Source organism: Crocuta crocuta, unplaced genomic scaffold, assembly GCF_008692635.1.
Source record: "Crocuta crocuta isolate KB4526 unplaced genomic scaffold, BGI_CrCroc_1.0 scaffold258, whole genome shotgun sequence".
Taxonomy (NCBI): Eukaryota; Metazoa; Chordata; class Mammalia; order Carnivora; family Hyaenidae; genus Crocuta; species Crocuta crocuta.
In genome coordinates, this window is record NW_027532842.1 from 2,234,049 (window position 1) to 2,245,366 (window position 11,318).

The 11,318-nt window shown below is 41.0% G+C and overlaps 1 protein-coding gene across 2 annotated transcripts in view; it reads right to left on the minus strand.

Annotated features, from left to right (window-relative positions):
* Positions 1-7,124: 7,124 nt before the first annotated feature.
* POMP (proteasome maturation protein) overlaps positions 7,125-11,318 on the minus strand; it is a 16,541-nt gene continuing 12,347 nt past the window's right edge. For both annotated transcript variants that reach the window (XM_077745401.1, XM_077745399.1), the window contains 2 exons: positions 11,094-11,187; positions 7,125-7,294 (listed from right to left, as the gene is read on the minus strand). In XM_077745401.1, coding sequence (XP_077601527.1) covers positions 7,227-7,294; positions 11,094-11,187 — 162 coding nt within the window. In that variant the 3' untranslated portion in view covers positions 7,125-7,226. The remainder of the gene's footprint in view (positions 7,295-11,093; positions 11,188-11,318) is intronic.

The window sequence follows — 11,318 nt, forward strand, 5'->3', positions numbered from 1 at the left end:
TGGGTTTGGGACTAGAGCAGAGTGGCAAGACAGTTAGTTATTGGTTTTCTCTGGGAAACTGACCCCCTCAGGTGAAAATGTCTGAAGAAAGGAACACCCTCGGCCTAAGTGAAGAAATTGCTTCCTTCCTTAATCACACCCCCACTTAATTCTCAGGGCTCTAATCATTACTCTGAATTTCATACATTAGATCCGGGAGGGTAGTGACTTCAACAGCTGTGCTAATTCTAGAGCCTGACTGGTTTTTGCTAAAGTACTAGGCCTATAAGAAATTGCATTCTTTAGGCTTCTATAGGTTGGTTTGTGGATTTGAACTTGGTATTTACCTACTTTAAACTTTCCATTAACAGCCAGAAGCAGCCACTCCACCCTCCTGACTTTTTCACATTCTGCTTGCCCAGAACGTTGCCAGGAATTGGGCATATGATCTCATGTGACCAGAGAACCCCAGGAAGACAGCTAGATTTCCTACCTAGATTCATTGCCTAACCTCTCTGTCACATAGCCAACCCCTGCTTCCCACAGTTCTCTGGGGATGCATTCCCCACAACTCCCACGAGCTGACGGTGTTCCCACAGCGTTCAGAGATCCTGGCCGGAAGCAACAAAAGTACTCCGTTCATCATCTTAAGCACACTGTATTTACTGGAATGACAGCGATGTGGGAAACAAAGGCAAAAGAAAAAAATTTAAATGTCCTTACTATTACAGCCCATTGCCAAGTCCTTGAACCCGCAGAGTGACGTCCCTCTAGGAGCTCAGCTGCCTCAATGGTGACACTTTGCTGGGGGCAAAGGGCAATCTTAGTTTCCCAACCTCCTGTTAAGTCTACTTTAACACATAAAAATTCCTTCGGAAACTTCCTTTGTCTGTATCCTCCAAATGTAAGCAATCATCCTCCAAGCATATGGCCCCCTGATATACATCTGAAGGGTTATCATGACTGAGTTTCTACTGAAGAGTAATAAATCGTCTTTTCCTGGCAATCACTAGCCCCCTCAGGATCCTGGAAATCTTGTTTCCAAAATACCTTGGAGACTTGTGCTGTCCCTAACCTCCTCCCCACCTGAAGGTAAATAATCAGTCACTCTTCACAACCGCAGTGCCGCTCTTTCTGCCCACGGATCCTGTCCCCATGCTTTAATAAAACCACCTTTTTGCACCAAAGACATCTCAAGAATTCTTTCTTGGCCATCGGCTCTGAACCTTAACATTTTTTTTTAATGTTTTATTTATTTCTAGGAGAGAGAGAGAGACAGCGTGAGCAGGGGAGGGTCAGAGAGAGAGGGAGTGACAGACTCTGAAACAGTCTCCAGGCTCTGAGCCTTAACAATTTTTTTTTAATGTTTTATTTATTTCTAGGAGAGAGAGAGAGACAGCGTGAGCAGGGGAGGGTCAGAGAGAGAGGGAGTGACAGACTCTGAAACAGTCTCCAGGCTCTGAGCTGGCAGCCAGCACAGAGCCCGACGCGGGGCTCGAACCCACGAACCGCGAGATCATGACCTAAGCGGAAGTCGGATGCTTAACCGACTAAGCCACCCAGGTGCCCCAAACCTTAACATTTTCTATATCAGCTTCAATAATAGGGAGCCAGTAGAGCTCCGGAGATGAACCAGGGCAGCGACACAGCAATAATGACGCAGCACCAAAGAGCATCACTCTGCCAGCAATGTGTCACCTCAGGGTCTTCCTCACACCGTTGTTCTTTGGAGTCCGAGTCCAGGCAAGAGGTTTGATTGGCTGACTCGGGTCACACACCTGCCCCGCAAGGCACCAGGAGCAGAGAGGCATACCTTTACAGAATTCCAGAGAGGCAGTATGCGTGATCTTCCCCCAAGGAAACAGGCCATGCAGGAAAGGTGATTTGCCTCAAGAATTCAGAACGTTCAGAAAGTGAGATTGGATGCCAGACAGCCAGAGTAGTAAGACAAATGAATTCCACAAAGTAGAAGGTGAAATAAAGGGTAAGGTGGGAGAAAGCTAGCCTTGCCTATCTTTCCCCACAGCTAAACCCTGTTATAGCATGTTTAAAAAAACAAAATATCACCTTATTTTGAAAATGGCTGAAAACAAAGTAAAAAGCGCATATTTTCCCTGTCTTTTCTATATCAACTCTACTCTTGGGTAACCAAATCATAGTAAATTTTGTTCGAAGGGAGTATTCTGGCTAAGAAAGTGAAGAGGGAATGACAGATTTAGAATTTTGCAGCCCCTAATAAATGAGGACATGCACTGGGCATTGGTGGCCACCAATAAGACAAAATGAGAGCCCACTTGGCATCAACTTAGGCATCAGCTGTCCTTTTATGGAACACACCAGCTACTGGCGAGCTTTCCAAAATAATGAGCCTGAGTGTGAGCAAATCTGTGGATTCAACTAGCAATTTTGAGGAAACGCAGAGGTGAGAAGAACATGTGAAACTGTGTCACGAGGATACAAACAACAAAATCTAGACCGTGAGAAATTCTACAGAACTTGGTCTCTAACCAATAGCAAGGAAAAGAAAAGAGAAAGAGATGGAGGTAGAAACCATTAATCAAGAGACAACGGCCACAAAAACCAATCACAGTGTGAGTTACTTGGATCCTGATTCAAACAAAACAGCTGCAAAAAAAGAAAATTATAACATTTATTGGACCATCAGAAATTTGAATACTGACTGGACATTGAATTATAAGGAATTACTGTTCACTTAGGTATAATACTCTGGTTACGGTTAGCTTTATATAGTGAAATATTTCAGTATGGAATTGAGGTCTGAAATTCCTTTCAAAAACTATTGAGGGGAAAAGTGGATTAAAAAATGGCGATGAAATAAAATTGGCCATGAGTATAGTATGGAAGCTAGATGATAGGAACATGAGATTGTATGGTCTTTTTCTATCTACCTTTGGATGTTTGAAGTTTTCAAGAAAAAGTTTAAAAAGAACAATACACAACTTCTTGGGCCTTATCAGTTCCTTTTGTCTTCTCAAATTTTTCTAAGATACAGCCTCCTTGGAAGCCATAGCACATAATAGAGCAAGACCATGGTCTTGCTCGATCTCGTGGCTTTCTCATGTGATCAGGCAAAACATGAGTAGTATTAAGTTTGGCAGTATCTCACCTCTAGCACATTTCTTTGGTCATAACTTCTATAACTATGATTATAACTCTGATACCTAAAGTACTGCAAACTCTGTGAAATAACATTAAATTAGGGATGCTAAAACTTAAATCCAGTACTTGAGCCCTTATGGAATTTTCTTTTCAAATTAAAGGTCTATGTATTCATTAGAATGGTTAGGTTTGGGGCGTCAAAGAGTAATGACAGAAATGGATTACAAAACCTTAAGGATCTGAGTCCATAAGGATACCTTAGAAAGAGAAATGAGGGGCAAACTGGCTTTAAAAAAAAAAAAGCCAGTCAATAAATGTAGACCAAATAATAACGCAATTTTTCTGCCTTCCCCTGTCCCCAAAACTCATGTTATAAAGAACTGAGGCAAAGATTTTTAATGGATGCTAAAACCTCTGGGTGAAAGGTTCTTGGGGCACAAGACATATATGAGGTCTCCAATTACTACTTCAGATTATTCATTACAAAAGGAAAACAGTACTTTTACAATGAGAGCTCTGGCAGCCATCACCTATTAACCAAGCAATCACCAATAAAAGAGGCAACTAACATTTTGAGGCTCCTGGTGGAAGGTAGTGAGGAAGCACACAGCACAACCTTGATAGACTTCTTGCCAAAAACATTTCTCCTGAATCTACACAGGAGAAAATAAGGCAATCTGGTAACTGGCGAATCTACATGAAGGTTACGCAAGGTGTTCTTTGTATTGTTTGTTCAGTCTTTCTCTAAGATTGAAAGTTTTCAAAATAAAAAGTTGGTGAAAATGTAATTTATGTTTTCTAAGATCTCTGTATAATACAGAAAACAAATAAAAAGAGTGGTCCAAGTCTTGGGTTAAAATCAGTCCATCTCTCCAAAAGCAGAGCAGCCTAGGTGAAGTTGAAGCAGAATTTCGCCCGCTCCTTCACTGACCCAAAGCCATACCCTCTGTGACGTCTATCTTGTCCCAGAGATGACAGCATAGCTTTTCCCTATCTCCAGTAGTTCAAGACACTAAAGAGAAGCAAAAAGACAAAGTACAGCTGGCAAAGCATGTCTACTGGCTCCAGAAATAAATTAGAGACCTGGAAGCAAACTCTGAATTTTCTAAACTTGACTCATCTTTCAAAGGGGGGCGCCTGGGTGGCTCGGTCGGTTAAGTGTGCGACTTCAGCTGCTCGTGAGTTCGAGTCCTTCACTGGGCTCTGTGCTGACGACAGCTCAGAGCCTGGAGCCTGCTTCAGATACTGTGTCTGTCTCTCCGCCCCTCCCCTGCTTGTGCTCTCTGTCTCCCTCTCTCTCAAATAAAAATAAAACACAGGAAAAAAAACATATTAAACATTTTCAATCAGAAAAAAACCTGCTGAAATTCAATTCAAAAACTAACAGTATATTCTTATTCTTTAATAGAAGGATCTATAATAAAACAAAAAATATACGGTCTTAAACATTCACTGTACATGAAGGAATCTAAATTTCAGTTTTGACATCATGACTTGATTTTAGCAAGTCAAAATTTAGTTAATATATAGATTTTAGGTTTCTGATAAAAAAACAAACTTAACCAATTGTAAATTTCAGTGGAAGATGATACACAAGACAGTCTGTTCTTCAAAATTTCACCATCTACTTGTTCAGATCATCTTTTACGTTCTTGAATGTCTGCATTTAAAGGAGTAACGAGATTCAGGCGAGCACTGGGTTAGACACTGGCTGTGTGTACTCCTGAAAGAGGGTAACACTGCAAAGGGCAAGATTAACGAAAGCCGGTACACTACCAGCTATATTTTGTACAGCGGGTAGGAGTGAGGAGGTGTGTTTAGCGAAAGGGCCACCATGCGTGTATGCCAAATAGTGCTTACTTTTATGCCAACCTCCCCAACACTTCCAGACAGTAAAACCCACAAATGCCTTTATCCTCATATATACTGAAAGGCTTAATAACGAATTAAATTGCACCTCGTTAGGTATGTTTCCACCTTTTACTGTGAATTTTATCATTTCGATGTTGATAAAATGAATTTCAATTAGCCACCAACCTATGAAGTTCCTCTTGAACCCAAAGGTAGTTCACAAGCAAAACAGGGACAAGGAAAATACTAAAATAATTCTTCAGTTAAGTCACAGCCTCTGAAGGAAAAAATGCCTAATTAGAGTTGGACACCTAGACAAGGAACTCAGCCCTGCAATGGACACTTAATGAAGGAACCCAAATAATTCACCTCCAAGCACATAGTATAGATTGCAGGAATTAAGAAACGGCAAGCTTTTCAGCAGTGAGGTATGCCAGAAAAATTAACCGATGCTAAGGACTAATGCGAATACAAAAGCAAAAGCGAGCATAGAGGAAAGCAAGCATACAAATCCAAGGTTCTCAAGCCTGAAGAGTTTTTCACAAGTACACTTCCTAGGATCCATTCTGATCCTACTGGAATTTCTGAGATTCAGACCCAATACCAAAATTCCTTCACAAGATTCCCAGGTGATTTTTCGTGCATCCAGCAATCAGGATCACTGGTATTTACAAAGAAGGCAAGAGAGGAAAAGGAGAGAGAGACCAGCAAAAAGACCTTCAGAAAGTATTCCTATTTGTTTTAAGCATCAGCTTTCCATTTAAACTATTCTCATTAATTTCATAGTACCCTCTACTGGTCAGGAAGGAATTCTGTTGTTCCTAGAATTCTGGTACAGAAGAAATTTCCCATTTTCTTAGTTGAAAGAGAATATATCTAGAAACACTTAGTAAACCTTCATTATTTCTGTATTTCCTCATAACTTAAGTGGCAAAGGTGTTTCTAAACCTAATCTCAATAGTCAGGAGCAATTTTAGAGATGGGTTTTTTTTAAATGTTTATTTATTACTTTTGAGACAGAGCACACAAGCAGGGGAGGATAGGGTGAGAGGGGACAGAGGATATAAAGTGGGTTTCATGTTGACAGCAGCCAGCCCAATGTGGGGCTCGAACTCATGAACCGTGAGATCATGACCTGAGCTGAAGTCAGACACTGAACTAAGCCACCCAGGCGCCCAAGAACAATTTTAAAAAATGTGTCATATGGTTTACTTCAAGGTTTGTCATTCCTGACACTAATTGACATATTGAACCAAATGATTTAGGGTTGCAGGGAGCAAACTCCCTTACAGCAAAACTGTAAGCAGTTTTACAATGTTCAGTAAGAACTTTTTTTATGACACAGAAAGACTATGATTTCAATATAAATTAGAAGTTTTAAATCATCTTTGTTCAGTACACTTTTGTTATCAAAATATACTTTTTATAAGTGAAATATGACCCATTTACTAATTAAATCTAAAATTCTTTAATTTTTGTATACCAGGTTCATAAAGAATATCTCATAAGGAAGAACAACCAAAGCGAAGGTTTATTTTTAAATAAATTATTATGGGATGTGTTCATGGATACATAGTGCGTGTGTATTTGAACATGCTAATTATTTTTCAATTTAAGCATCTTGTGATACATAAACCTATGCAGTACCAACAGTTCAATCAACATATCCTGGTTGCATTATTCACCTTTTCACTTTAAAGACAAAAACAAAATCAAAACCTTTGAACTTACTTTTCAACCTCAAAGAATCAAAGAAGAGCTATAATTCTAAAATAGCATTAACACAGCCAATATTTTTCTTCTGAATATTAATGAGCTATACTGAAACAAGGTAAAATATAAATACCTTGTTCTGTACTTAATTTGAAGTGGTTGCCACTAAAATCAATTACAGATGTTTATTCTGAAAGACATTACTGTGAAGGCTGCAGACTCAACCGCTGATAATGATTTCAAAACTAAATTTACAGAATACCCAACAATAGGCTTCACTGTAGACATGTAGACAGTTTTAAAATACTCATTAGCAACAATTTTATAAAGATATAGAAGGTTGTTTTCATATAAATTGGGAGTTTTAAAATCACCTCCCTTTAGTGCTTTCCACTGTCACACGGCAATAACCCAAAGACCCAAATCATTTCAAATGATCACAGATACTATTTAGGCAAGAATTCTCACGTGTCAGTACTTTAATGTTGTGTACATCAAATTACAGTAAAAAGATGACTGTAAACACGATGCAGCCCCTCTACTTTCACGAACAGCACAACAGATTACAGTAAACCCAGTTTGTATTCCACCATCAAGTGTGGTTCTCCCATTAGTTCACTTTGTGACGGGTCTGAAAACAAACAAAAACAAACATATTAAACATTCTCAAAAAAAAAGATAAATTCAATGATTCCACTCACATGAAAATCTAGAACAGGAGAAACTACCGTGAAAGAAACAGACCAGGGGTTGCCTGGGGCCCAAGGTGAGGGACTGACTGCAAAGGGACCAAACAAACTTTCTGGGGGATCAACATTCTGTATCTTGACTGGGAGACACTTACAGGGCAGGGATGCACACTTCGATGAGAGCATTCTACTGTATGTCAATTAGACCTCAATACAGTTGATCGTAAAACACAAAAACAAAACAAAACAACAACAGATTGAAAACCTTCTCCTTTTTCAAAGCTCTGAAGTTTCCCAGAGGCTTCCCAGAAGCAACCTCTAATTAAGGGATTGAGCAGTCTCCTAATCTAGTTTGCAGAAACGTTTTATTTCTATTGTTTTGTATTCTCTTACACACACAAACATAAATCAGAATTCTAGACCAAGAAAGTCTTTAAAATCTTCACTCATTTTTAGAGATGAGTCAGACAAAAGACTTACTTTAACTGTATGATACACCTAAAGGAGCTTTTAAAATTAATACTAACAGTAAGTTTCAAAAAAACCAAGCCTTTTCCCATTTCTGTTCCCTACTCCACAAACAGGATAAAAAAAAACCCAACGAACTAAACTGTGAAGTCAAGTTTGTAAAAATAAATAACTCCCCACATTAAAATGATGATTACAGATCTGGATGCTTCCTCGCTGCATCTCCTGAGAGACTAGAGATGACGGCGTCACATAGTTCCATCATCTATATACTCTCTGCACTCATCACACCACAAAGCGGCCTTAACAACAACTGACCCTGCCGGCTGTAATTATTAATACCAGAGGGAACTGCTGTATGTAACAGGCATTCAAAATCCAAACTTCTAAAACAATGCCTGCACATGACTACAAAGGATAGGCAAAGATGTTTGCCTATAGCACGCTGTCATGTTAATAAGCGAAAAAAGATAAACATCCATCAATGAATGCACTGATGTATCATGCATACTGTAAGAGACACACAGTAGATCTGTTCTGTTTAAAGAACAAACACACATAAGCAATGCTAAGTATTGTATGTATTGTAAGTATTATGTATATTTGTATGAAGACATACAGAAAAAAGTCTGGAAGGGAATACACTAAATAAAAATAGCAAGTAAATGAAGAACAAAAGAGAAATGGGTAATCATGGAGGACTTGAGTTTCAGCTGTGATGTTTTAAATTGTTAAATGAAGAATACATTAATTTGTATAAGGACAACTTCGTGTTCAACTGCTTTACGCTCTGACTTTATATTAAGTCAGTCACTCCCACCGGGAAACAGCACAGCACGTGAGCCAGGCGACGGCCTGCGGCTCCGGCGCCTGCTCTGCTGCCAGCCTGCTGTGGGGCCGCGAGGGAGGACTGCGCCTCTCCATCAGGGGTTCAGCCACCGTAAGGGAGGGAACTAGAGTACACACAAGTCCCCTTCCAGCACTGAAGTCCTGTTTGACTTTACTATTGCCCGCCTCATCTTCCCTTCCGTTCCCTGTAAAACGTGCAGATTTTTCTTGGCCAACCACCTCCCTGATGAGCAAGTGAAACTTCAGCACTTCCAACACGAAACTCAAAACCCTCCCGCCACGTGGGTCCCCTTAACACACTCCTCTGCGTGTCGGGAGACAACTCCCTCTGGGTCTCTCACGCTTCCCTAAGTCCTGGGCACACCGCCTGCCTTCGTTCCAGCCTCTCCTTCCACAGCTGTTTCCACAGTGAACAGCCTCGGAAGACAAAGACGGTGTCTCCTCTGCAGCACAGAACAGGAAGGCCTGCGCCCTTACCTGGGGCTCCTCTACCTGAAACAAAACACGCCGTATGTACACGCAGCGTGGCCCGGCCCTCTTCCCGCTGCTCTGTGGGAGCTGGCGCTCAGGGAAGCGCCAGAAGGCTGGCACTGCAGCTACCCCTACTGCTCCTCGTAATCAACTGTTGTCTCCAGGAGGCTTGTCTTCTGCCAGGACCCAGGAAGCCCCGCAGGCCACCGTGCCGGCTTGCAGACCGGACGGCTTACTCCGTTCAGAGCGCCTCAGCTCTCCTCTCGGGCTACAGGCCCTGCGCGCACTGCTTCTGCTGCCTGAAACAGTCTTCCCTCTGCCTCATCGACTATTCCGTACGTCTTTTAGGAATCAAGTTATGCGTCATGTTCCCAAAAGTGCCTCTCTCCTATTCAACAACAGACTACACCCCATCCCTTTTTATTCCTAGAATTGATCATAATTTGTAATTCTATGTCTGTGTTAATCTGTTTAACATTTACCTCCCCTCCTCAGAGAAAGCAGTTTATTTTTTTACCATTGTATATTCAGAGCCTAACCCAGTGCCTGACACATAATAAATATTTAACTGAGTAAATGCTTAACAAGCATCTCTCACTTTCTTGACACAAAATTACAGCAGGTGATTTTTAAGTGAACATGTTCTTATAACTAATTTAATTAGATTTTTTAAAATTTATTTCTAGGAGAGAGAGAGAGAGAGAGAGAGAGAGAGAGACAGCGTGAGCAGGGGAGGGTCAGAGAGAGAGGGAGTCACAGACTCTGAAACAGGCTCCAGGCTCTGAGCTGGCAGTCAGCACAGAGCCCGACGCGGGGCTCGAACCCACGAACCGTGAGATCATGACCTAAGCGAAAGTCGGACGCTTAACCGACTAAGCCACGACAGTGGCCCTTCTTATAACTAATTTAAAGATAAAAATACGCAGACATGAACTATCACCTTGCTAATTTAAAATGAGGTATAAGTTCAATGTAAAAAGCTTAGGAATACCAGGTTTTCCTGCATTCAGAAAGTTCCCTCAGGAAAGATTCTCAAAGGGCAGGCTCCCTAGACTTCTGCTGTACCCATAGCATTTCCTTACCGGACATCAGCAGCCAAGCAAAACTAATATAATTTAATCCTGTTGGGTTTTTCTGTTTCTCCTGAACCAGAGGCAAAACGAGCAGAAGCAGCACTAGACAGAATTATACTTGTCTTCCTCAGAACCAGAAAAACCACAGGATGCTGCATGTATTGTTCTTCCTTGAAAATCACTTATCTCATACATAATAACATTATCCCCAAGGGATTTTGTTAAAAATGACAGTTTCTTCTTTCCCATTCACCACCTATAGTAGCAAAAAAATTCTTTGGGGGTGGGAGGCAAGTTTTAAAGAAAACTTTTCTTATTTTTTCTAGATTTTTTTTTAATGTTTTATTTATTTCTAGGAGAGAGAGAGAGACAGCGTGAGCAGGGGAGGGTCAGAGAGAGAGGGAGTCACAGACTCTGAAACAGGCTCCAGGCTCTGAGCTGGCAGTCAGCACAGAGCCTGACGCGGGGCTCGAACCCACGAACCGCGAGATCATGACCTAAGCGAAAGTCGGATGCTTAACCAAGTAAGCCACCCAGGCGCCCTCCACAAATATTTTAAATACTGCAACAAGAATCCTTGTTTAAGCTACCCTAACAATACTATATGAGACTCACACATCAGGCTGTATCTGCAGCGCATGGAATAAAAGACTTTAGTTCACTGATAAGAGCTATCACCCTGGAACTCCACAAGTAACTTTCACCTTTAAAACCAGCTAAAGAACAGTTATTACCATTAAATTTTGTCTTAGTGCAAGGAATAAACCCAAGTGAATCCAAGGAGCTGTGAGCTCCATACGGATGAGGGTGCTGCGGCTTTGCGGGCTACTGCTGCCTGTACGTTATCAGCGCTCCATAAAAGGTACTGAATGACACTTACCATTAAGAATATCTTCAAATCCAATAGTCTCATCATTACCCCTCAAAATATCCAGTGAAAGGTTTGAGCTTGGAAGAAATGGAAGACGCTGAACCTTTAGGAAAAATATGAAAGGGCAAGATAAGAGAAAACCAAAGGGGGGAAAAACAATAAATAATCTAACTTCTTGCTCTTCATTCTTTATCTGTAAAATTCACAAAACTAGACAGTTTAACCAGTGGGGGT